The sequence below is a fragment of the Carettochelys insculpta genome, chromosome 29, assembly GCF_033958435.1.
Source record: "Carettochelys insculpta isolate YL-2023 chromosome 29, ASM3395843v1, whole genome shotgun sequence".
Classification (NCBI taxonomy): Eukaryota; Metazoa; Chordata; order Testudines; family Carettochelyidae; genus Carettochelys; species Carettochelys insculpta.
Genome location: NC_134165.1, coordinates 5,864,919 through 5,889,749, shown reverse-complemented (window position 1 = coordinate 5,889,749; position 24,831 = coordinate 5,864,919). Strand labels below are relative to the sequence as shown.

Sequence of the window (24,831 nt, the reverse complement as noted above, 5' to 3'; positions counted from 1 at the left end):
TCTTCCCTCCCATTGGCTGTTTGACAGTTACCTTCCTTGTCCTGCAAATGGGGGAAACTTTGGGGCTGTTCCTAACAAAGAATGTTTTTTGCAACTTCTCTGTTTGCCCAACACCCTCCCAGGTGTTCATTGCTTGCCTGGCAGAAATCCATTACCTGGTAGTGTTACACCCACACAGATTTAGCTCCAATGGGCTGGACAGTGCTGGGCTCACCCTCTATGGGAATTTCCCAGTTTTGTAAGAGGGCTGCTGGAAGGCAGGACAGCCTGGGTTTGGCACCAGGTACCTGCGGCTAGGAGAGGAAGGAGGTAAAGGGGTGTTCTGCGCTGAAGCTGGAGGTGAAATGAATTTGCTGGCACTAGCACAGTGAAACCAGCAGAGCAGCCAGGGTAGCATAGGAGGGCCCCATTCATGTACCCCAAGTCCCTGACAGAGTCATATTCGTGTGGCCAGCCCAGCTCACCTGTGCCTCTGCAGCTCCAGAGCTCCCTTAACCCTTTAGCTCCGAGGGTCCCTGCACTGCACATTCCACTGTGGCTGCGGGGTAGAGGGAAGTGACGGAGATGGGCTGAAATGCACCGGCAGGACTGGCAGCCCAGCCCCTGGCAGGGGGCAGACGCAGGCAGGGGCCAGTGTTCTGCGCTCTCTGTAGTTGCTGGCGAGATCTTAAGCAAGGAGAGACCACCAGACTATCCAGTCTGTGTGGTACAGGCCATTGGATGTCTCCAACCTGTCCCTAATATTCACATCAAGGTGCCACCGATGACTGAGGGCCCTGCAAGGCCCAGAGGTGATAGGGGAAATGTCTGTCTGGTCTCAGCAGGCGATCCACACTCAACGCTGGAGGAGAAGCAAATGCACCCTAATGGGCTAAGGTAGCTCTGGAGCTGCAGCAGTACAGGAGGTGAGCTGGCTGCATATATGGATACAATTCTGTCAGGGACCCAGGGTACATGCACAGGGACCTCCCACTTCCCCGTCAGTCTGACCTGGAGGGACCTTTCTTCCTAATCCCAATCTGGGGTCAGTCTGAAGCTGAGGATGGGAGCCAGAGCCACTAGCCATGGACCTGAGTTCCATCCTCCCAACTCCAGGTTGCCTAGCTCGTCAGGCCTCACTACATGTGTCATAGCTAAAGCCCAGGTAGCAGCTAGCCTCAGCTCTGCTGCTGCAATGCCTTGTGCTAGCTTGGTGCAGACAGATGGGTCCTGCCCCACAGAGTTCACAGACTAAAGAGATGTAAGACTGGAGGGGAAACTGAGGCAGAGAGGCAGGAAGTGACTGGTGCAAGGTCACCCAGCAGGCCCCCTAAATCCACAGCATCCCAACCTCCAGATCATGCTGTCCCCAAAGACAGGGAAATGAAAGATGAGGCATGGGTCTTTCAGAGGTCAGCATTCTCCTGATAAACCCAGGGTTGTGAGCAAAATCCCTGAAGAGGCCTTTTCGGGGTCTGGGTGAAATAGATTTAAAAAAAAAAAATCTGTCAGGGGTGGAGCCTGGACTCTGTGACCTCCCAAGGTCCCTCCCAGCTCTATGAGTTGTGTGTATCTCCACACTGCAAATCAGGAACACATCACTAGCCTGACAGATGGTGTCTAGTTACTGCCATTCTTGCTGCTAAACAAATACCTCCGAGATGTCATGTAGAAGTGTTGTAATAGTGAGCTTGCAGCAGAACAGGAAATAGACCCCAGCAGTCCTGATTCCCAGCCCCCTCCCTGAAACTAACCTGGTGACAGTGAGGAATTTTCTGTCATGTTTTTATAATGCTCGTGAATGCTTCAGTTTCCCTCTGTGCTTTGCCCAGCGAGCCCATGAGTGCGGAAGAGTGAAACCTGTTCCTGGGGCCAAGCAGAACCCCTGGGTCACTGGCTGTCGGGGGTGGAATGAATGTGGTGCCAAACCATGGGCTGAAACTGACTCACGTCAAAGTAGGTTCTGGAGGCAGTAGCACCTCACAGCCTGAGCCCTCTCTGCACAGGAGCACCAGGGAGCTCAGCATGGGCCTGGGGGAGGAGAGAAGGGACTGAGCAGTGGCAGGAGGTGAGGACAGGAAGCAGCCAGAGCTCTTGCCATGGAGTAACAAAGACAGTCCGCCGCACATGGATTCCAGGCCAGCTTGGCTGTGTGGCACACTGGCCTGGCCAGGATACTCAGCGTCTTAGCCTCTCTGCTATCCTGGGGGCTTCCTGGCTGGGTACCTGCTAATAAACCGGACTGGCTGTGAAGGCTGAGGGTGTCACTGGGAGTCATTGTCAAGGTATGTGAACGGTAACAAGAAGGTTTTCTACAGGCACGTTAACCATCAGAGGGTGATCAGGGAAGGTGTGGGGCCCTTACTGGATGAGAGAGGTAACCTAGTGACAGGTGATGTGGGAAAGCTGAAGGACTCAAATCTCTTTTTTGCCTGTGTCTTCACAGACAATGCAGTATGGGAAGGAGCTGGGCAACCCTCAGTGAGGAAAGAACAAGTTAAGAGTTATTTGGAAAAGCTAGACATACACAGATCAGTGGGTCTGGATTTAGTGCATCCAAGGGTGCTGAGGCAGCTGGCAAATGTCATTGCAGCGCCTTTGGCTGTTATCTTTGAAAACTCATTGAGCTCAGGAGAGGTCCCGAATGACAAGAAAAGGGTAAATGTTGTGCCCATTTTTAAAAAAGGAAGGACAATACAAGGAACTATACACCGGTCAGCTTCACCTCAGTCCCTGGAAATGTCATGGGTGGGATCTGCAAAGGATCTGTTTTGAAGCAGTTGGAAGAGGGGAAAGTGATCAGGAATAGTCAGCATGGATTCACCAAAGGCAAGACCTGCCTGGCCAATCTCATTAGCTTCCATGATGAGGTAACTGGCTCTGTGGATGTGGGAAAGTCAATGGATGTTATATACCTTGACTTCAGCAAAGATTTTGATACAGTCTCCCGCAACATTCTTGCCTGCAAGCTAAGGAAGCATGGATTGGATTGATGGATTGTAAAGTGGATAGACAGCTAGCTAGATGGTTGGGCCCAACGGGTAGTGATCAGTGGCTCAATGTCTGTTTGGCTGTTGGTTTCAAGTGGAGTGTCCCAAGGATCGGTACTGGGGCTGGTATTGTTCAACAGCTATATTAATGACCTGGAGGAGGGGATGGATTGCACCCTCAGCAAATCTGCGGATGAGACTAAGCTAGGGGGAGTGGTAGATATGTTGGAGGGTAGGATAGGATCCAGAGTGACCTGGATAAGTTGGAGGATTGGGCCAAAATAAATCTGATTCTAAGGTGCACCGGGCTCTGCAGCGCAGACAGGTCTCTGACCAGGTGTCTGTCTCAGCAGGACTCATTCTTCCCCTATAGCCATTGAGACATGTGCTTGAGGAAGACGAGGGCCCCTTGGGAGAGCTGGCCCATGGCAGGGATTCCTTCCACGCACTGTTTAAGAGCAGGGGCCTAGCACAGATCCTGTGGACCCAACAGATGCCCACTCCAATTGCACAGCTGGGAATGGAACCCAGGAGTCCGGACTCCCAGCCCCCTGCACTAATCCAATAGATGCAGGTGCCCTCCCGGAACCAGTGATGGAACCCAGAGGCCCAGATCCCCTCCCTGCCCCCTCACTCCAATGCACTAAACCTCACCCTCTTCCCAGAGCTAGGAAAGAGGGCCCAGGAGTCTGGCACCGACCACCAGCCCCTGCTGCCTTAAACCTTGGCCCAGGTGAACTCCCAGGAACTGACACTAGGCCCGGGCCACAGTCGCCACTGAGAGAGAAGTGGGGGTGTGCACCTGCCCTAGACCTGCCAGGTGGTGCTCTGTGGGAGGGGTGGCTGTGCAGGGCCCCCTTCACTAGCGCTGAATGCGTAGGTCTCATTCACACAGACACCGGCTGGTCTCCTGCTGGACGAGGGGGGAGGAGGCGGGACAGGGAACACACCCATCCCCTCAGGGCAAGAAAGAGACCCTACGTTTCCCCAGCCCCAGGAAACAAAGCAAGGAGCCCTGTCACTCCTGAACAGCTAACCATGTTATTTATTAGGTCAGGAGCTTTGGTGCGTAACACCCCCTTCATCAGACCGAAGGAGCAGAAATGCAAATGGGGGAGATATTAATCTGAAGACGGGGGTGTTACCCATGAAAGCTCATTACTAATACATGAATTGTTAGTCTTTAAGGTGGGACAGGACTGCCTGCTTTGTCTGGTGAAGCTACGGGTAACATGGCGACCCCTCCGAGACTCTTTCCCAGCTCCAGGGCAGCCCCACACACAGCCCCACTCCCTCAGCAAACAGACATCACCTGCCTCGGAGCAGCCACAGACCAGCTGGAGCAGGTGTGGGATCGGCCCTTTCTGGCAGGGGCCATTGACAGCAGCAAAGGCCTGGGGCAACTAGCAGGGGAACCTGTTGTAACTGACACACAGGCCAGACACGCTCTTAGCTGGACATGGGAAAAGTAAACACTCCCCCGGGGTTCCCCAGCTGGCAAACATTCCTCTGCCCGAGCCAGGAGTCCTTGCGAGAAACACAGACGCTGTGTTTGGGAACTAGGCGCAGGGCTGGCCCTTGGGGAAACACAGCCACCCCAACTCACCTCAGTGCGTGCACCCCTTGTCCTCCTGCACTGCTCTGCGGCCCAGGGAGGGCCATGGCTCACTCTCCACGTGTCCCATACAACGTGTGCCTACAGCTAGTAACTAAACACTCACCCCACTGCCGGGCCTGTGGCCGGGCCCTTCCCTGCCATGTCCCTTCTGCAGGGTGAATGTCCGAGGCTCCCCACACTGCATGGCACTGCCCCATGGTGTGCAGTGGGCCAGCCCCCCAGGAGAAGTTGCCTAGTCTGGTCTAGAAACCCACTGGCTGGCCTAGCAATAGTGATTTCAGCTGTACTCGTGCTGGCGGGAGCACTGGGAGGGCCTGCGACCCCCTATCCCCTCCCTGGCGGGGTCAACCCTCGCCGGGCTAAATCCAACCCGTGTAGGGGAGAGCTGACTCTGTGTAGCTGCTGCCCCGCCCTGAACTAAGGGCTGGGCTTCCCCAGCTGCAGACTTACCTGTCGCCCCGCCCTTCCCCAAGGGCTGGGGTCAGCCGAACTATTTACAGGCTGACTGCTGCCTTGCCCTGAGGGAAGGGCGAACCTCCAGTGCCGCCCCGCCCGGGCCAGAGGCAGCCTCCCCAGTTGGGGCCGACCACCAGCCGGTTCCTTAAAGGAGACGGAGCCCCTGTTCCGCTAGGACCGTGGGCAAGCTGTGGTAGCCCGTGCCACCCAGTGGGGGCGCTGTCGTAGCATGGGCCTCTACGGTATCTTTGTATCATTTACAAAGTGGGCCACTTCTCTGGTCACTTCCTTTTCTAGATCGTTAGCGAATACGTTGTAGCATGCAAGTCTTAGAGCAGTCCCATCCACAGGCCAGTTTGTGACAGCCTGTCACATCTCATAGAGCTGAAAGGGACCTTGGGAGGTCATGAAGTCCAGTCCCCTGCCATCTTGGCAGGCCCAAGCACCATTCACACCTTTTTTTAAAGTCTATTTGCCCCAGATCCTGCCCTAGATCACTACCCCCTCCCAAGCCCTTCACCCCCACCTCTACCCAGTCCTCTGCCCCAGGTCATAACCTCCTCCTTCACCCAAACATCCTCCTACAACTCCATACCTTACTGCAAGCTCCCTTTTGCACCCAACCTCCATCCCAGACTCTGCACCTCCTCCACTAATATCACGGTATTGTGCAGCCCTGGACCACTTACTAAGTTCTTTGAGTGGCCCCCGTTAAAACTATTGCCTGGCTCTGGGGTACATGCTCACTGATTGGTTGCCAAAGAGTAATTTTTGGCAATAAAATACAGCACCGTAGCCCTAGGGCGTGAGCCGAGGCGCTCAGTCAGTGCTGCTTCTCCAAGAGAAGGTTCAGAGGTCCTTAGATCCCTGGGTGTTCCCACCTCCACCAGGAGGAGGTTTCTAGGAATGGACAGAGGCAGCTCAAGGCAGAAGGAGGTGCCAGGGCCACAGGCTGAAGCTAGATACATTCAGGGTAATAATAAAGTTGCAGCATTTTAACATCAAGGGGAACTAACCATTAGAACAGCTTCCCTGGGGATCATTATGAGCTCCCCTAGCACGGGTGACCAGATGTCCCAGTTTCATAGTGACACACCCAACGTTTGGGGCTTTTTCTCATATGGACACCAATGAACAACCACCCCTGTTCCAAATTTTTCACACTTGCTGTCTAAGCTTGCGTGCAGCACTGCGCTTCGGTAGGTCTCAAAGTGCATCACAATCTTTACTGGATTTCTCCTCACAGGCAGCCCTGGGGAAGGACAAGTTTATTACCTTAACTTTTACAGCCGGGGAACTGAGACACAGGGAAAGTCCAGGTTCCTAAAAGTGTGTTGATGTGTAATGGGGTTGTCCAAAGTCCCTCAGTGCCGAAGACTCATTGATTGTTTTGTGCCCCAACTCCTCAGCCAGCAAAACCAGGCTCCGTGGTTCTTCCCTGCAGAGGATTTAAGGGGCAGTCCCGTAATCTTTTCAGGGGACAGTTCTGAGGATTGTCCTGGATGGAGAGGTCGGTAGAGGAGGTTTTGGAACAAAATGACAACTTCAAGTATAACAAGTCTCCAGACCCATCTGACACTCACCCAAGAGCTCCAAAAAAACTCAAACGTGAAATTCTAACTCTACTAACTGTGCAATAATAAGTCCTGTGGCACCTTATAGACCATGGTTTCCCAAACTGGTGATGTGCCCCCCCAGAAATTCCAGGGGGGGCACAAGGTGACCCAGCCCCCCCCATCATTACCCCTGCCCAGAGAGAAAGCTGGCCTTTGCTTCCAGCTCTCAGCCCCTGCCATTTTACGTGAGCAACCCGGCACAGCCACTGTAAAAAGCAGGCAGCCAGAGAAGACGCACAGGGAGCTATCTGCCTCGTGCAAAGAGCAGTGAGTGTGGGTTGGGGAGGAGAGAAAGATGGGGTTAGATGGGGACTAGGGTGCCTGACTTGGGGGAGAAGGATGGAGTGAGTGGGAGACTGGGGGTACCTGGCTTTAGGGGACAGGAGGGGCTTGGGCAGGGGGGCTTGTGGGGCTCAGGCAGCCGCCTTGCAGGGCTCGTGAGGCTTGGGTGATTGGCCCCGGCAGTGCAGAGCTTGGGCGGCTCAGGCTGGTGGGCAGGCAGCTGGCCCCAGCAGGGTGGGGCTCGGTCAGCTTGGACAGGAGGCTCTGGCAGCACAGGGCTCAGGTGGGTGGGCAGCTGATGTGGGCAGCTCTGGTGGCTGGCATGGGGCTCAGGAAACTGGTCAGATGGCACCCACAAGGGACCAAAAAAACTATTTGTGCTTATTTTAAATTTCAAATAACATTTTTATACCAAGTTTTTGTGTTTATTTTAAATTACGAATTGAATTTTTTGTTAAAGGGGGGTTGGATGATGGTAAAGAAGAGGTTGGGGGTTGTGAGGGTTTCTCTCAAGTCAGAAGAGGGCGTGATGCTGAAAAGTTTGGGAACCACTGTTACGGACTAACAGATTTTTTGGAGCTTGCTGTTTCATGGGCAAAAACCCATTTCATCAGATGCCCATGAAAGCTTATGCTCCAAAAAATCAGTCAGTCTATAATGTGCCGCAGGATTTCTCACTGTTTTTGCAGATACAGGCTAACACGGCTACCTCTCTGATAACTGTGCAATGTAACCTACCACTTAAAGCAGACTCTGTACCAGATGACTGGAAGATCACTATTGTGATGCCAATTTTTATAAAAAAGCTCTATAAGTAATCCTGACAACTACAGGCTGGTAAGCCTAACTTCATCAGCAGGCAAGTTGGTTGAAACCACAAAAAAGAACAGCATTATCAGACACATAGACAAACTTGATGCACTGGAAAAGGATCAAAGTGGCTCTTGTGAAGAGAAATAGTGCCTCACCAATCCAGTGGAATTCTTTGAGGGCACCAACAAGCGTGTGGACAAGGGGGATGCTGTAGATATAGTGTACTTAGATTTTCAGAAAGTAAGCTGCCATGGTCCTCTCATGGATCAGTAAATGGTTAAAAGATAGGCAACAAAGAGATAGAATAAATGCTCAGTATTCAGAAGGATGAGCAGTAAATAGTGTTTCCTCCAAGGGTCTCTACCGGACCAAAGCTCTTCAACATGTTCATAAATGTGCTGGATAATGAGTGATAGATGGGCTTTAAATTACCCGTTACCACTCAAGAAAGATTTTGTAGCTATGATGGTGAGTTCTCAGAACTCATCTGTTCAGTGGGCACTGATGGTCTAAAAGGCTAACAGAACATAGGGCACCATTAGGAAAGGGATAGATAATAAGACAGAAAATATCATAATGTCCCTGTATACCTCCATGTGTACTCACACCTTGAATAATGCATGCAGACCTGGTTATTCCCTCTCAAAAATGATATATTAGAAATAGAAAAGGTGCTGAGATGAGGCAACAGACATGATTAGGGGTGTGGAAGAGCTTCTGTATGGGGAGGGGTTAAAAAGTCTGGGACTATTCTTCTTAGAAAAGAGATGATTAAGGGGGCAGACGTCAAAAATACCAGGAATGGTGTGAAGGAAGTGACTTGGGAGGTGTTAATGCCTCTTTCGTGTAACACAAGAACCATGGGTTGCCCAATCAAATTAATAGGCAGCCGGCTTAAGAGAAACCTAAGGAAGTTCTTCATACAGCACATAGCTGTTGCAGGGAGGGGCCCGCACCTGTTGGGGGATCCCTGCCCTCTGTGCACAGAACTCCCCATAAGCAAAGTCGTTTGGGTGTCAGATTTAAATGCTAGGGCAGCCAATTAGCCTGGGGGCTAAACCTGGTGGGAACAAGGGACCCGGAGAGCAGTGGGAGCAGCAGAGGGATGGTGAGTCTCATCTGACCTGGGGCTGGCTATGCCTGACTTTAGTGGCTTCAAAAAAGAATTGTACATTTGTTCTGGGAGGACAGGTCCATGGATGAGTATTAGCAAAGACAGTAAAGGATGCAACCCTGTGATCTGGGTGTCCCTAAACCTTTGACTGGACCACAGGGGATGGGACGATTCCCCCATTGCGTTCTTTCCCTCTGATGCATCCATCTCTTGCAAGACAGAACGCTGGGCTAGATGGACCATTGTGCTGACCCCATTTGTGTCCTTAGTTGGAGCCTTTAAATGACACATGGGCATCTCTATCCAAAGATATGGTCCTAATCACCAGACGTTCTGGGCTGGATGCCAGAACCCCTGGGTGCCCATCTCTGCCCTGCCCTGCAGGACATCGGGTGGGGAGGCCTCTCTCCTTGCTCTACCATCTACAGCTCTCCAAGTGTCAGCAGTGATACCTGTTGCCATTCCGCAGGGGGTCTCTGCAAGGCTCTCTCTTGGTCGATGACTCAGAATGGTTCAGCATTTGGGTCTGGGCCTCGCAAACTGTGGCATCATGTTTTTCACAACTTGTCACCTCAGCTCTGCCCCTCTCAGCTGGGTGATGAGGGACCCGAATGCCTCAAGACAACCTTTACCCCTCCCCCATCCAGAGCACCTCATAATTGAGGTTTCAATGGTTTTACTGGTTTGACATTTTTAAAAAAGTACAATCCAAGGATGTGGGTGACCCAAAAGTCATTTCTAACCACAGTGACCAAAAGTTTCACCTTTTGCCTATATCACCCCCCTTCCCCCCCGGAAACCGCCAAGGCCGTGAAACGACTCAAATTTGCCCCACGTTTTGGTGCTGCCGGATTTTCGGTTTTGCTAAAAGAGACTTGTCTGGAACGTTTCCCTTTGTTCTAGTTCCATGGGGTCCCGTCCACTTTCTGTTCACCGCATACGGTGAACTAAACACTGCCATGTGGTGCAATGCGGCTCCTTAGAGCTACACGTGGGAAGCTGCCTCTACCCACTCACTCCATGCACACACCTCACCACGTGGTGGGACAGTGGAGACAGCTCCTCCTGTGCCCCAGTGGCTGTGGCCCACCGCAGCTCAAGCCGTGGCTCCAGGCGTGGCACCATGTGGCTCACGTGGCAGTGGCTCCAGTTTGCAGGGGGGTGGGGTTGTGCCTGGCTCAGGGGGCAGCACCTGGTTCTTGGGGTGGGGGCTGTGGCAGTTGTTAAATTTCTTTTGGACACTACTGCTGTAGCTGGCAGTGAAGAGGAGCAGCTCTCCTTTGAGGTGCTGGTGGGGAAACCCAGCAGGGGGACTGCAAGGACAGGGGGATGCAGGCAAAGCAGCATGCTGGGAGAAGGGTCACTTGGAAGATGCTGTGGGTTAGGGACTCCTGGGCCCATGTCAGGTGCAACCCTGCTGAGCGGAGCTGGGAATATATTCTGCAGCTGCCTCTGATCCCCCACCCCACCCCACCCCACCCCACTCCAGCTGGTCCCCCACTTCCTCGCCCTATTCCTGCAGCAGCGGCACCACTGTGTGGCCAGTCCCTGTAACAGTACTTGATTAGTTCTTCCCCTAAGGGGCTGGCTCTCACACACACTGCTCCTCTGAGTGCCAGTGCCCTCCCCATGCAGGCAAATGAATGAGCAGGGGAAGGCTGGACGTGATGTCAAGGTGAGGCAGTCAGGCCCCCTGGAGTTGCGCCCCAGCGCCGGAAGGTGAGCAGGGCCTGTGGGAGCAGGGGGCCGGGCGTCTGGAGTCCTGGGCTCTCTCTCCAGCCCTTCCACTGACTTGTTGTGGAACCTCAGGTGGGTAATTACCACTGACACCACAGAGCCTTGTCCCATTATGTGCAGCTAGATCTGGGCAGCCCCTGGCAGGAGGTACTCAGGGCCCAGCAGGGGTGAGCTGATGGTGCCCGTGGTCAGAGGGCTGAGTAGAAAAGGGATTTTGGTGGAGTTCTGAGAGCTGAATCTGCTGCACACACATGTTCTCTCTCCATGAGCTAGGGAGGTGCACTAGCTATTCCTGCAAGGATTCTCTGACCTCTGAGCTCCCCAGACCCTCCTAGACAGAGTCCCTTGCGCTTCACAGTTCAGTGCTTGGGCAGCCAATTTATGTGGCACCCTTGGGGGTGGGGTGTTAACCTAGTAGGAATGAAGGACCTCTGTGCTGTGTCCAGTTCTGGGTGCCACATTTCAGGAAAGATGCAGAGAAGTTCAGTGGTACTCGGCACCTGGCCTGGATCTGACCTGACCTGGGCTGGGTCACACAGCAGCTGCAGAGCTCTGAGCAGGACCTGAGGATTTTCACTTCTGGGACGGTCGACAGTTTAAAGTCATCCAGACCTCATTATATTCAGTAGCTCCAGCTCCACCCGGTGGTATACTGAGAAGTTCACTTGCCTATGAAGGGCTTTTATTGGCAGCTTTAAAAAGGAAATCTCAAAATGTTTCCAAAGGTGCAAATTAGGAGCAAAAGGGTCCGGCTCGCTCACAAATGAAACTGTAGTGAGTCTCACAGTCTTCATCCTTCCACTCGCCTCCCGCATGGCCCGTGAGATAGACACATCTTTTCTGAGTGCTATTAACAGGGAGGGATCCTGCAGACCAAGATCTGAAAGAGACAAGGGGGATAGTTCTGCTCCAGACAGGGAGCCACGTGACCCAGTAAAGCAGCTTACACCAACAGCAGGAAGGAAAGACTATGATATCTTTTGTCTACCCCAGTATCACACCCTCACCACCCACCCCAGGTACTCCCACCTATCAGTCCCAGCACACAGATGCCCAGTCACCCATCCCAGGCCCTTCCACCTGCCAATCTGTCTCCATCCACGCCTACTTCTCTGTGCCTACCCACTGCCCTGCCTAGCCATCCCCAAATGCTCCCACTAGCCCCATACCCCTCACTCTTCCATCCACCAACAGAGCTACTGGTCCCTTCACACACACGACTAGACTCCAGAGCACATGGGGATGAGGGATATGCAGGTGTATCCCACACACCTACTGGGTGTGGGTCACTGTCCCATGTAGCCCTTAGACCAGCTAAACAGAGACAGAATGAGTCTGAGACTGAATCTTCTTAACAGCCTTAGGCTATGTCTACACTCCGCTGGGAGAGCAACCATTCAAGGGTCACAGCTGACCCCGTACTCCTCATGAGGCACGAGGAGAAAAGGAGGCTGATGGAAGAAATTCTCCTGTCGACTGTCCCTACTACGAATAGTAATAGAGAGGTTGCCATGCTAGTCTGCACTCCAACAAAACAAAGCAGCAGAAATGTAGCACTTAAAGACTAACAAAATGATTTATTCGGTGACCCACTAAGCGGGTCTGTCTCTGGAAAGCTCATCACCGAATAAATCCTTTTGTTAGTCTTTAAAGTGCTACATTTCTGCTGCCTCCCTAGTATGGACAGCTGAGTTAGCTGAGTGCAGATACATCAATTTTAACAATGCAATTGCAGTAGCCAGAATTGTGTAGCTGTGGTTGGCTTACTTTTCCTAGTGAAAGAGTTGCCTTTTAGCTCAAGCTGTAGAGACTTCTGGACTAAGCTCCAGCAGTCCCAGGTTTGACTCTGCCTGTTGGCAGTTATTCAGGGACAGGCACAGATGTGCCAGACTGAAGGGGAGAGGCTGGGATCTGTATGGGGGAGGCTCCCCAAGACCCCCCACCCACCCAAAATACTGTTCTATGCTTCTTCCAACCTTCTGGGCTCCTTCCCTCCCCCTCAGCTCCTGTTACAGCTGATTCCCTCCAGTCTTTGCACTGATTCTGGGGGAGCGGGGGAATGGACATATGGTTCTGTATTGTAGCCTAAATGAATTGCCCAAAGTTAATATGCCAAAAAGGAATCTATTAAAAAAAAATCCTGAATCCGTGTGTGTGTGTGTGGTGTTACAGATGTACTTGCAGACTGGTATTTTGCAATAAATTACCCAAATAATGGTTTGAATCGGGTGTGATTATAGTGTATTATTTTGACAAATAAAATGTGCAGAATTTTGCAGAATTTTAAAATTCTGGCAGAGAATTTTAAATTTGGGGGTACAGGATGTTAATATTTTTAGAGCAGAATATTACATCTTTGTGGTGCAGAATTCTCCAAGGAGAAAAAGTTAGCTTCAGGCAGCTTACATTGACGTGACTAGGTAATCACACATGCTACAGTGTTCCTCCTGCCACTGTAACTCACTGGCTATACCTACCCGACAAATCCACATCAGTGCAAGGCATAAGACTTAGGCCAGCATAGTCCAGGCAACACAGTGACTGTATATACCCTGCTTCAATAGCTCTGGCTGATGGACTGTGAGGTGGTGGACTGCTGGAGCTGTGAAATTGACTAGAACGTCAATTTCACGGCAGGTGGGGTCCCTGTTTTGAAATTGAGCAGGGTGGGGGCATTCCAGCTCTGAGAGCCCAGGCTGTGAGCTCCACGCAGAGACTCCACTTGGAGGCCAGCTTCCACAAGCGCTCCTGGAGAGGACGCGCACCACGGTTAGAAGGAAGGCAGCATGGGCCCAATAAACCTCAGCAACTGCCATGGTTACAGCGCATAGACCTAACACAGGGTGACTTCACTTTGTAGCCGTGGCTTTACTCACATGTGTGATAATGGGGAACTGTCCACCCAAGTCCACCATTCTTCTGTGTCTTTGTAGCTCAGGCCGATCCAGTGGTGACTGGCACCAATCCCACCTGACAGGAAGGTCTAACAGCCGAGGGGAGAGCACCACAAGACCGTAGTTATTTGTCGGGGTTATGCAAATCACCAGGGGCCTGCATCTCGGAAGGCCAGGCCAGCCCTCCATTGCCTCCCTCACCCAGGTGTCGTTCTGAAACCATCCACCCCTCCAAGCCACAAGCACACAGACCAGAGGGGAAGCCCAGAGCAGTGGTCATTGCCCCTGGGAAGGGGCCATGAGATGAGGCAGAGGGTGGATGTGGCTGGACTCCTGCCTTGGGCAGGGGGCTGGACTTGATGACCTCCTGAGATCCCTTCCAGCCCTAACAGGCTATGGTTCTATGAGTTATGGATTTATACTGGTGCAAACAAGAGCAGGATCCAGTCATGGGGCTTTGTTATCTGGAGATGCTGCCTGGATCTGGGCAACATGTGTCTGTGAGAGTCTTTTCTGGCCATATGAACCCAGCAGAGCCGAGCACAGGAGATGGGGGCTGGAGGACATTCCCCACTGCAGCTCGCATCAGCAGGGGTGATTAGTAAGGGGTCTGCAAGTGAAGTAATGGCTCTTCTGGGATTTCAAGGGCTGGGGCGGAGTTAGTGAGGATTTCAGTGGCCCTGGGAGGGAGAGAAGCTTGCAATGGGCAGGGGCTGCTGAGCAGTGTTCCCTACATTTTTCATCCATGGGTGGAATAAAGGTTGTATGTACCAAGGCATGTGTCACCATGCACCATCAATAGAAGCATACACTGCTGGCTGTGGGCGCTCTTCTCATCAGCTTGGCGGCCCCTGAATTTCTCCTGGGCAGCTATCCAAGTGCTCAGCTTACAGGGAACATTGTTGGTGGGGCTTGCAGGTGTAGGAGGTCATTGCTGGGGGTTTGTGACAGACATCCCAGAATGAGCCTCTGCTGATTTCTTTTGTGCTTGGCTATGGCATCTACTCTGCCCAGGGGATCTGAGGAGGGAAGTCAGGGCCCTGCAAGCTTTCCACAGTGCAGGGCCCAGGACCAAACAACGATGCTGCCCTTCCTACCTACGGCGGCTGGGCTGGGTCTAGAGGCTGTAAAGTGTGGGCCAGCAGGATGGGGCAGCTAAGGGCAGGAACAGAGATAACAGCAGCAGCTTTGGTCTGGGAGGAGTAGGACAGGTGGCTCAGTGCTGTGCCCAGTTCTGCCTTTCCCCAGGACAGGAGGCTGGGACCTACCTGCTTCCGCTGGCTGTGGATGATAACAAGCTGCGCGCCGAATTGGAGGCACGATTTCTTAGCCTCATCCCAGGCTGTCTCGTTGGAGGAGAAAAAGTAGCATTTCTGCTGGAACTGCTCCCAGCCGCCTGGGCAGCATGGGATCCCTGCAACACAGGCTGCAGCTCACCCCAGAGCACAGAGATCCAGTGTGCTGACACCCCGCTAACACTCCATCCTAGCCCAGGCTGGCCCTGGTGACTAGCCGGGCCAGCTGTCGCTGCCAGCCCTGTGGGTCTGCTGCTCTCAGCCCGCGCTGCCCACTGTCGCCAGCTGGAGTACCCCTAGCTCTGGACCTGGACACAGCCGATGGCGCTGCTCCTGTGCCAGGGCCAGTCGGGAAACGGGCTGACCTGAATGGAAGATTTTGGCATTTATTGTCATTCCAGTGCAGACTGAAACCAAGACAGGCCTCGAATAACCAACGGCCCAGCAGAGAGGGCACCAGCTGGCAGTGTGGGGAAGCCTCTGGCTCTGAGAAGGTAGGGCCTGGAAGCTCTGTTCCCCATCACCCTGGCATGTGCCCAGCGACAGGGTCAGTCTTTCCCTGTCTCCAGTTGAAGCTGTTCCCCTGGGTATCACAGTGGAGGGGGGTGCAGGAGGGGAGTGTGCACATGCCCATGCGTGAGTGAGGCTAAGACCTTCTGGTTCTCCTTAGTCAGGCTTCCTGTTGTGCCTGGTTTGGTCCCGACATCCCAGCTGAGCACCCCAGGCCACACCCAGAAGGGGGGTGGGACTTCCTGTTGTGGGCTCTGATCTCAGCTCCCCCCCCCCGGGTCTGACAGACCTTCCTGCTGAACATTGAGTCCAAACTGCCCTATTTCCCATCCTGCCCCCCTCTCGCTGCCCACACACGCCTGTTCCTCTTTTGTATCTCTCAGCTCTTGAGAAATCAGAATCCAAATTGATGAGAAACAAGAAACTGAGAAACTAGCTTGGCCAGCTAAAGACTCTGCCACAGGAAGCCTTCATCACTCTGATGCATCTTAAGACATAGCACCTGCTGCTCAGCTCAGTTACTGGATGGGGAAAGGGACACCCCGGGTTTGTGCAACACTCGCCACAGCTGATGTTGAACCTGGTGCCATGAGGACCCTACTCCAGCTGTGGGAGGTAAAGGAGCAGCTCCCTTCGCTGATGGCAGTAGTAAGCGGGTATCCCTCTATGCCGCGTAGGTGATAGGCCCTGGACACATTCGAGGACAAAGCAAATCAGCCTCAGTCTAACCCCCCTGGAGGGCAGAACATGGCTGGACTATGCAAAAGTTCTGATCCAGATCCAGATCTAGCTTCCGCTTGGGGCCCATCTCAAAGCCACTGAGCTTTCCTCTGGGGTCTGGTGTGCAGCACCAGCATGCTGGAGGTTCTGCTCAGTCACTTCCCCAGGCCTCCCCAGTGCAGGACTGGTTGCCCAGACCCCAGCATAGACACAGAGGGCAGTAGGCCGGCACTTACACTTCAGGAGCACGAGCACAAAGGTGGTGATTGATATCAGCAGGAACACCCCCAGCAGAGTGTAGAGGACACCCAGGGACTTTCTCCTGTAGTTGCTCTGCTCCACAGACTTCAGGGTGGAGATGGCTGCAACAAACAAGGACAGAGCCCAAGTCAACAGAGGCATGGTTGGTGTAATCTCTGCCCAGGCCACCAAGGGCAGAACAACCCGCATGTACAAGCTGGTGGAAGAAGAGTCTAGTGGTTAAATCAGAAGGAACAGGGTGGGATGTATTCCCAGCTCTAGGAGGGCCATGGTGTGCAGCCACAGGTAGGGCTCGGAGCCAGGACTCCTGGGTTCTCTCCCCAGTGCCAGGAGGGCAGTAGGGTTTAGTGGGTGCCCCAGCAGCCCCATGGAGCAGAGCCCTTTACCCGTGGGTGAGCACTTCAAAGAGGAGAACACAGAGTCTTCTTTGTCCCTACAGGATCCCAAGCCCATCGCCATGGTGTCTGGACCAGTTTGCCTCCCCAAGATCCCAATCTCTTTCCCCTGCCAGGGGCTTTGAGTACCCCTGATACCCTTCCTCTCAACCAGGGCTCCCCTTTTGCTCTCCCTAGCACTCTGTGTGCCCCCTTCCCCTCCCCCACACCAGAGACTCCTTGTGCTTCTCCTTTTCCCTTCCCCCCCATACCAAGACCATTTGCCCCGCTGTGCCAGGGGCTCTCTGAGCTCCCCATGTCCCCCCCTGCCATGCCAGGCCAGTGATTCCCTTTCTCCTGCCTTTGGTCACTGTACGCCCTTAGCCCCAGCTCTTTCATGGCTGACAGCTGCAGTTTAAGGCTCCTGCCTTGCTATTTATTACCCCTGTAGCTGTGACTGAAGGTGACATTCCCAATGGCTTCCTGGCAGGGGCAGACCTGGGGCTGGCACACCAGCCATATCCTCAGGGAAAGAGGCGGATGTCTCCAGCTCAGGCACAATGAAGGACCACATCATACTACAGGCCTCTCTTGTAAAGCACCTGGAGATCAACTGATGACATACACTGCCAGGGAGCTGGGAGTTAACCCAGCAAAAGGCTTGAGAGCTTCTTAGGAGATTTCTACCCCTGCTGCTGTAATCGGTACCCTGACAGCCACTGCAAAGAGCACAGCTGCGCCAACAGCAGGGCTGAATTCACTGCCCAGAGCACTGGGGACTGCAGAATTGCTTCATGCACATGAGGGCTGGCCGCAGCACCCAAAGCACAGGCCCAGGAACCGGCTGCACCCACACCAGGGCTGAACTCACCACCGAGGGCACAGGGGCTGGAAGTACAGCTGCACATGGAACTGCTCACAGGCAGGCTTGAACCTCAGATCTCAGTGCAGGCACCTCTACAGCTTGAGCTAAAGGCCAGCCGGCACTCCACTTAGGCTGTAGATGACACATTCTTTCTCTCGGAAGTGGTCTAGGTACCACTACATGGGACAGTTAACCACACATAGGTGTGTGGGTTACACACGCACACCAGGGCTGAACTCACTGCCCAGACCACTGGGGCCAAAGGTGCAGGTGACTGGCAGGCCAGGGCTGGGGCTGGGGACAATGGTGGGGTTGCTCTGAGATCCTGTACACAGAGGGACAAAAAGGAAAGCAGAAGGAGAGGGGTGAAGCCTGGGGTTCCAGGCCAGGGGTGGGAGCTTGCCTCCTCCAATGGTCAGCCCAGTCACTGGCTACCCATGCACCCCTGGCACAGCACTGAGCGTGCGTCGGGTTGTTTGCCCACAAAGGCGGCTTGTGGCAGGGTGGCAGGGGGTGGGGACTGTCACTTTAATTCTTGGGCGTGCCCATGTGCTCGCCCAGTCATGAGCCACGGAAGCCGGCAGTGCCTGAGGGCTGGAGAGACACATGCCAGCACCACACAGGGCAGCCCTGCAGCAGGGCACGTGGCTCCAGCCGGGCAGAAAGGCTTGTTTGTGTGCAGCTGACCCACTGTCCAAGCCTGGGGGTCTGTTCTGTGCTCTCACGGGTGTGGGGAGCCCACAGTCTACTGTGTGCTGCCCCTGGGAAAGTAGCTGCCGGATCTGGCCCTGCTGCATCATGCTCCAACCTCAACCTTCCTTTACAAATCAAACTGCTGGGAGATTTCCCCAGGCCCAGGTGGGAATTGGGCACCTAATTCCCTTTGGGGCTGCAATGGGAGTTGGGAACCCAGCTGCTCGCACTGCCTGAGAACAAACCCTCTTTGGCAGTGGGGTTCATACTACAAACATGAGGTTGGTGTTACTGATGCCCAGAGGTGCAGACAGCCTGAGCCACTGCCACTGTAGCCTCAGATTAATGCTCTCCCCTTTGCCAACCCCACACGTCCAGCCTGGGTATGTTCTGTGACCCCCAAGCCTCCCATGCTCTGTGAGATGCAGCTCAAGGGAGTCACCCACCTGGCTCTGCCGTTGCTGGCCATTGTGGCTTCATCTCATGCTGGAACGGTGGCTGACTGGGCTGGACGTTCTCATAATCCCGTTCATTGTCCTCAAAACTGTCCACCGACCCTAGAGGCAGAAACAAGGTTTCTGGAAGTGCTGTGGGCCTGTCTGATTGTCTCCTTGGGATCACAAAGCACTACAAACTCAGACCCCTCCTGGCCTGGATACTTGCTCCAACCACTTCCCAGCCCAGCTCTGGCTTTCATTCTCATTAGAGTTAGTATCTCTCTGCATTGCAGGAGCCCCGGGGAGCCCCTGTCCTAACACAGGGCCCATTGGTCCCAGCGCTGTACAAACCCAGAACTAAAAAGTGACTCTGCCCCAAAGAGCTTCCAGTCTAAGCCAGTCACAATCTACAGAGTCAACCATTGATTGCCAGCCTGGGCTGAGAGAATATCGAGAGCTGCCGGGACGTTTGTGGGAATCACTGGGATGAATCCTTGTTTTCAGAGCTGAAAATTGGCCCTCTAATATTCACGTACCCACCCCCACCCAACCCTTCACCTGTGTGGCTCAAGCCAGGCACGGATCGATCTATGCATCCCCATCGACTGTATCTATCTGTCTGTCTGTCTGTCTGTCTAGCAGTTAGCTGGCTCTGAACAAGCCCACCACTGACATCTAGTGATGAGCTGGGGAGAGACTGTGGTACAGACTCACCTGCTCTGCCCAGGTGCGCGGCGCGATGGAACTGCTTTACCAAAGTGATCACTTTTGGCAGGTGTTGGGTAACATTTCACTCTCCTATCAACTGCCGGGCAATGAAGTATATTTTCTCCTTATTGGGCAGGAGACCTGTACTTAGCCTGGCCTGTGAGGAGTCCCCCTAATCTGAACCTCATTTGCTAAGCGAGAAGTAGAAAGCATAGTTAGAATAACCGCAAAAAGGAAATGAAAACAGGAGACCCCAGTGCTCGTCCAAATGAAAACCTCTCTCTGTCTGCGTGGTTGGGCGCATGGGCGCGAGCAGCTGTTCGTGACTGTATCTCAGCTGTGAAAACTCTTGCCTGGCTCTAAATGTGTTCATGAAAGTGGTGAGCATGTGGCCAGGCGATCATCAATATGTGTGAACATATGTGTGAGGAGCTGAATGTTCACATCTCTCCGTTTTATCGATGGTTGCGTGTGCATAGCTGTGCGAGGGGTTGGGTAGTGAACTGCTTGGACGAATGGACGTGTTGTACTTCCATGACTCAGACTAAAGAGGGGCTGACCAATCTGATTAGCTTCTATGATGAGGTGACAGGCTCTGTGGACATGGGGAAGTCAGTGGATGTGATATACCTTGACTTCAGCAAAGTGTTTGATGTGGTCTCCCACAACATTCTTGCCCATAAGTTAAGGAAGTATGGGTTGGATACATGGACTATAAGATGGCCAGAAAGCTGGCTTGATGGTTGGGCTCAACGGGTAGTGGTCAATGGCTCTATATGTGAGTGGCCTTTGGTTTCAAGTGGAGTGCCTCAAGGATCGGTTCTGCGGCCAGTGTTGTTCAACATCTTTATTAGTGACCTGGATGAGGGACTGGATTGCACCCTCAGCAAGTTTGCAGATGACACCAAGGTAGGGGGAGAGGTAGATACGTTGGAAGGTAGAGGTAGGATCCAGAGTGACCTGGATAAATTGGAGGATTGGGCCAAAAGGAACTCTGATGCGGTTCTACAAGGAGAAGTGTAGAGTCCTGCACTTGGGATGGAAGAATCCCAAGCATTGGCACAGGCTGGGGACCAACTGGCTAAGCAGCAGTACAGCGGAAAGAGACCTACGTCTTATGGTGGATGAAAGGCTGGATATGAGTAAACAGTGTTCCCTTGTAACCAGGAAGGCCAACGGCATATTGGGGTGTATTAGAAGGAGCATTTCAAGCAGATCTAGAGAATTGTTGTTCCCCTCTATTTGGCCCTGGTGAGACCACTTCTGGAGTACTGCATCCAGTTATGGGCCCCCCAGTATAGAAAGGATGTGGATGTGCTGGAGCAGGTTCAATGGAGGGCAACACAAATGATTAAGGGGCTAGGGCACACTACCTATGAGGAGAGGCTGAGGGATTTGGGCTTATTAGTTTGCAGAAGAGAAGACTGAGGGGTGATTTAATAGCACCCTCGCACTGCCTGAAGTGGGACTCTAAAGAGGACAGAGACAAATTGTTGTCAGTGGTGACATCTGGTGGAACAAGGAGCAATGGTCTGAAGTTACAGAAGGAGATGAGCAGGTTGGATATTAGGAAAAACTACTCCACCAGGTGGGTGGTGGAGCACTGGAATGCATTGCCTAGAGAGGTGGTGAAATCTCCATCCCCAGAGGTTTTTAAGTCCTGGCTTGACATAGTCATGGCTGGGATTACTTGGTTGAGGTTGATCTTGTTTGAAGCAGGGGCCTGGACTTAATGACCTCTTGAGGTCCCTTCCAACCCTGTGATTCTATGATTCTATAAGGGCTGATTTCCTAGTTTAATTTTTCATTGTGTGTGAGTTGAAATTCAGAAAAAAAAACAAAACCAGGTTAGGTTTTGTTCTAAACAGATACCTGGCGTCTCTTTAAATAGCTGAAACAGACAGAGTAGGGCAATCGCCCCTGACTTAATACATCGAACTGTTGGGGTGGATAAGCGCTAGCATAAATTGCCTAGGAGGGATGTGGAATCTCGATCACTGGAGATACTTAAGAGCAGATTAGATAGATATATATCGGGGATGACTCGATGGCCTCATGAGGTCCCTTCCAGTTCTGGTGTTCTGTGATTCTATGTTACAGCCTTGTGAAGGACAGCAAGGGTGGGGGTGGAGGGCTTCTGGCTTTGGTGCTCTGACAAAAGGAGGGCCCTGGATGCTCTTTGCCTGGGCACTCTGGAGGTTTTAGAGAGAAAAGCACATTAGCTTCAAATGGGAGCCCTTGTTTCCCTGTTCAGTGGTAACAGGAACAGAGTCTCAGGCCCCCAGGGGCTGTTCCTTTGGCCACGTCTACACAAGCTGGCTGATGGCAGTTTGGCCCTACTGATGCAGCTGCACGGCTGTGAGGCTGTCCGTGCCACTGATCTATGCTGCTGGGAGAGAGCTCTGCCACAGACTCAATAAAAGCACTTCCACACGCAGCAGTGGCTACATCGGTGGGAGAATGTCTCCTGCCAGTGTGGTGCCATCCATGCCAGTGAGTCGAGCGGTGTAACTTACATCACTCAGGGGCACCGCTGCAAACTCGGTGGGTGTTCTGGGGCTGGAGCACCACTCCCTCTGCCCTCTTCTCCCCACTGCCTCTTGCCTGCTGGCAGCTCCATTGATCTACTCTTCCCAATCCCTCCCAGGTCCTCCCACCACCACAGAGCAACTGTTTCACAGCCTTTGGAGGCTCCATGAGGGAGGGTGAGGAAGCAGGAAGTGGTGCGCAGTGGGGCTGACAGCCACAGCAGCACCCCAGGACAAAGTGGGGGGGCAGCTCTGTGGTCCTGGAAGGGGCAGGACCAAGGGTGGAGGTGGTGAAACCTAGGACAGTCAGGGGCCTAAGCTCAGGGCTGTTTTTTCTCCTCTCTAGTGACACACCTCACACTGACAAAGTGACAAGCCATTAGCTGTGGTGCAAGGATGGCGTGAAATGAAAGCAGAGAAAAGCAGCAGAAGCCGCAGCAAACATGTAGTTGCAGAGACTCAGAGCAAGTGGAGACATCACTTGATACCCACCTATGCACACACTTTTTCTGGGGTGGGAGGTGACTCACATGATGTTTTCTGGTCTTTGCTAACCAAGGACCTGTGACTGAGATGCAGTGGAGGGAGCAGGGAACTCTGTGTGGACACTGAGGCGAAGGACCCAGCCCCAGGTGCTGTGGGTCGTGTTTGCTGATTGTGACGTGCTTTGAAGGCAGTTGTAGTGTTTTCCCCACTAAATCCTGGTTCCCTTTCCCTCACTTCTCAGAAAAGTTCTCTTTTGTTATGCACAGCCTCAGTGCTGTGGGGTGGGGAAGTATTGGCTCTTAGGGGCACTGGAAGTGGTATTTGGCTTTCCCAGATCTATCTATTTATCCCTACGCTCTCCTTCCATGCCTGTGCAAGACGCTGGTGGTAAATGTCTAACTGAAGTCAGGGTCAATGAGGCCTCAGCTGGAGGACGGTGTCCAGGTGCCACTTTATGAAAGATGTGAATAAAACAGAGCGAGACCAGAGAAGAGCAACGCAAAGGATGAGAGAGTTACAAAACCCGACCAGTGGGGAAAGGTTAATCACGGGGCCTGTCTGGTCTTGAGACAAGGAGGCTGAGAAGGGATCTACTCAAGGCTGGACAGTGATTCGTTGTTCTCCAGCTCCATTGAAGGTGGTAGAAGAAGTAATCAGATCAAGCTGCAGCCCAGGGGATTTGGGTTAGCTGTTAGGAGAAGCTTTCCGCTGTGAGGATGGCTGAGCATTGCAGTTACCGGGGAAGGTTGTACAATCTCCCCGTTGGAGGGTTTTGAGAACAGGTGGGGCAAACCCCTGCCAGGAATGGTCCAGGAGCTTACCTGGTCCTGCTCCGGAGTTTGTACAAGAGACTCTCTTGCCATCCCTTCCAGCCGGACGTTTCACTGCTCCTGTGACTAGTGAGACGTGCCCAGATGACCCCAGCTGGCGACCCACACCCCATGCTACAGAGGAAGGGGAAAACCCCCAGAAAGCCCACGGTCCCTGCCAGTCTGACCGGGGCAAACATTCCTTCCAAACCCCAGCATCTGAGCAGGAATTCTCCGCACCTCCGCAGAGCAGCAGTTCTCAAACCTCATTGCCCTGTGACCCCCGTCTGAGAACAACAAGGACCCCGAGTGGAGGGGGCAGGCGGACGGGAGGCAGAGCCTGAGCCCCTCAGCCCTGGGCTAAAGCACTTGTGCTTCAGCTTCAGTCCCAAGTCCCAGCAAATCTAATGCTGGCCCTGGTGAGCCCATTAAAATGGGCCCGTGGCCCTCTTTGGTGTCCCGACCCACAGCCCTGCCCAGAGGGATGAGCTCGGCATTACCTGGCCTCCTGTGTGGCATCTTGGCGCTTGGTCTGTTGAAGCTCCAGGGAGGTACTGCTCCGGTGTCTGCAGTAATTGACCGCTGTCTGCATCACATGGTGAAGCAGCTTCCTCCCATGCAGTGGCGTCTCCACCACAGAATGAGTGCAGCGCCAAGGCTTGCAACACACCCCAGCCTCTTCCTCTGCTTTGTCAACCACAAGTGGGGAAGGCACTTGCTGTTAACCCTTTCCCTGCCCTGGGGAGAGCTCTGTCCTATAAAATGTCTGCTGGTGGCTGGGGGAGCCACTGAACACTGCTGGGTCCTGGAGAGGAGACACACGTGTCTCATAGGAAGCAGGGGAATTGCTCTGAGCCAGGTGAGCAGGAGAGGCTCAGAGATCACCAGGGCTTGGAGTGAGCTAGTCTGGGGCAATCCAGCATTTGCCCAGGGGCCCCACCACTGGGGGTAGAGCAGAGACACAATATAATGTGAGATATGTTTCAGGGGGAAAGAGAGTCCCATGGGAGCTTTCCAAATTTGCCTCCCTGATTTCACATAGATTTCATTCTTACAGGAGTGTCTGAGGGCCTATCCTGAGATCTGAATGGTGCCAAGTGCTGCCCAAACCCCCACCAAGTTCAGGCCCCCGTTGCACCAGGCACTTCACACACCTGCCCCAAGATCAGGACCCCACTGTGCCAGAGCTCCAGACAGGGCAGGATGTTGTCCCACCTTTACAGGGGAGCTGGGGACCAGCCAGATAAAGTGACTGGCACCTCATCACACTTCAGCACAGCAAGAACTGGACCCTGCTATAAGCACAAGGCTGGTCTGCCTTCCTGTGAGTAGGCAGCCTGGTCCCCAGAGCAGAATGTATCCTGCGGAGCAGAACTTCTCCTCTGCTGCAGCATCTGCCCCAGGGTCAGGGCTGGTAACAGAGGTGCTGATCCAGTTTTGAGTGTGCAGAGGTCATGTGCTGGGGTTAACAAGGTGCCTCTGGACCCTCTGTTATTTATGCTGAGTTTCTGTGATTTTGGGGAAGTGCCTGGGGCTATGGAGAAGTGCCGAGATAAACGCAGAGGAGTTCCTCTTCCTCCCTTCAGACATTCCATGCTAGAATCACTTACTAAGGCTGGGATCTTGGCCTGGGCTGAAGGTGCTTG

General features: G+C 53.3%; 1 protein-coding gene across 1 annotated transcript; it reads right to left on the bottom strand.

The window, feature by feature from the left end:
• Nucleotides 1–11,276: 11,276 nt before the first annotated feature.
• LOC142003255 (CD209 antigen-like protein 2) lies at nt 11,277–23,810 on the bottom strand. Its single transcript, XM_074980021.1, has 6 exons — nt 23,686–23,810; nt 18,664–18,774; nt 16,261–16,386; nt 14,768–14,913; nt 13,482–13,588; nt 11,277–11,485 (listed from the first exon to the last, which is right to left on the bottom strand). Exons 1-6 carry the CDS (start codon nt 23,702–23,704, stop codon nt 11,338–11,340), a joined length of 657 nt encoding a protein of 218 aa, XP_074836122.1. The 5' UTR covers nt 23,705–23,810; the 3' UTR covers nt 11,277–11,337.
• Nucleotides 23,811–24,831: the final 1,021 nt, after the last annotated feature.

Excerpts from the sequence above, each read along its gene's own strand:
- LOC142003255 (XM_074980021.1), bottom strand. Across the intron at positions 13,589-14,767 it reads TCCACAGCCAGCGGAAGCAG|ACCTTCCTGTCAGGTGGGAT; the intron begins GTAGGTCCCAGC and ends CTCGGCTGTTAG. Across the intron at positions 11,486-13,481 it reads AGTTCCCCATTATCACACAT|ATCTTGGTCTGCAGGATCCC; the intron begins GTGAGTAAAGCC and ends TGTCTCTTTCAG.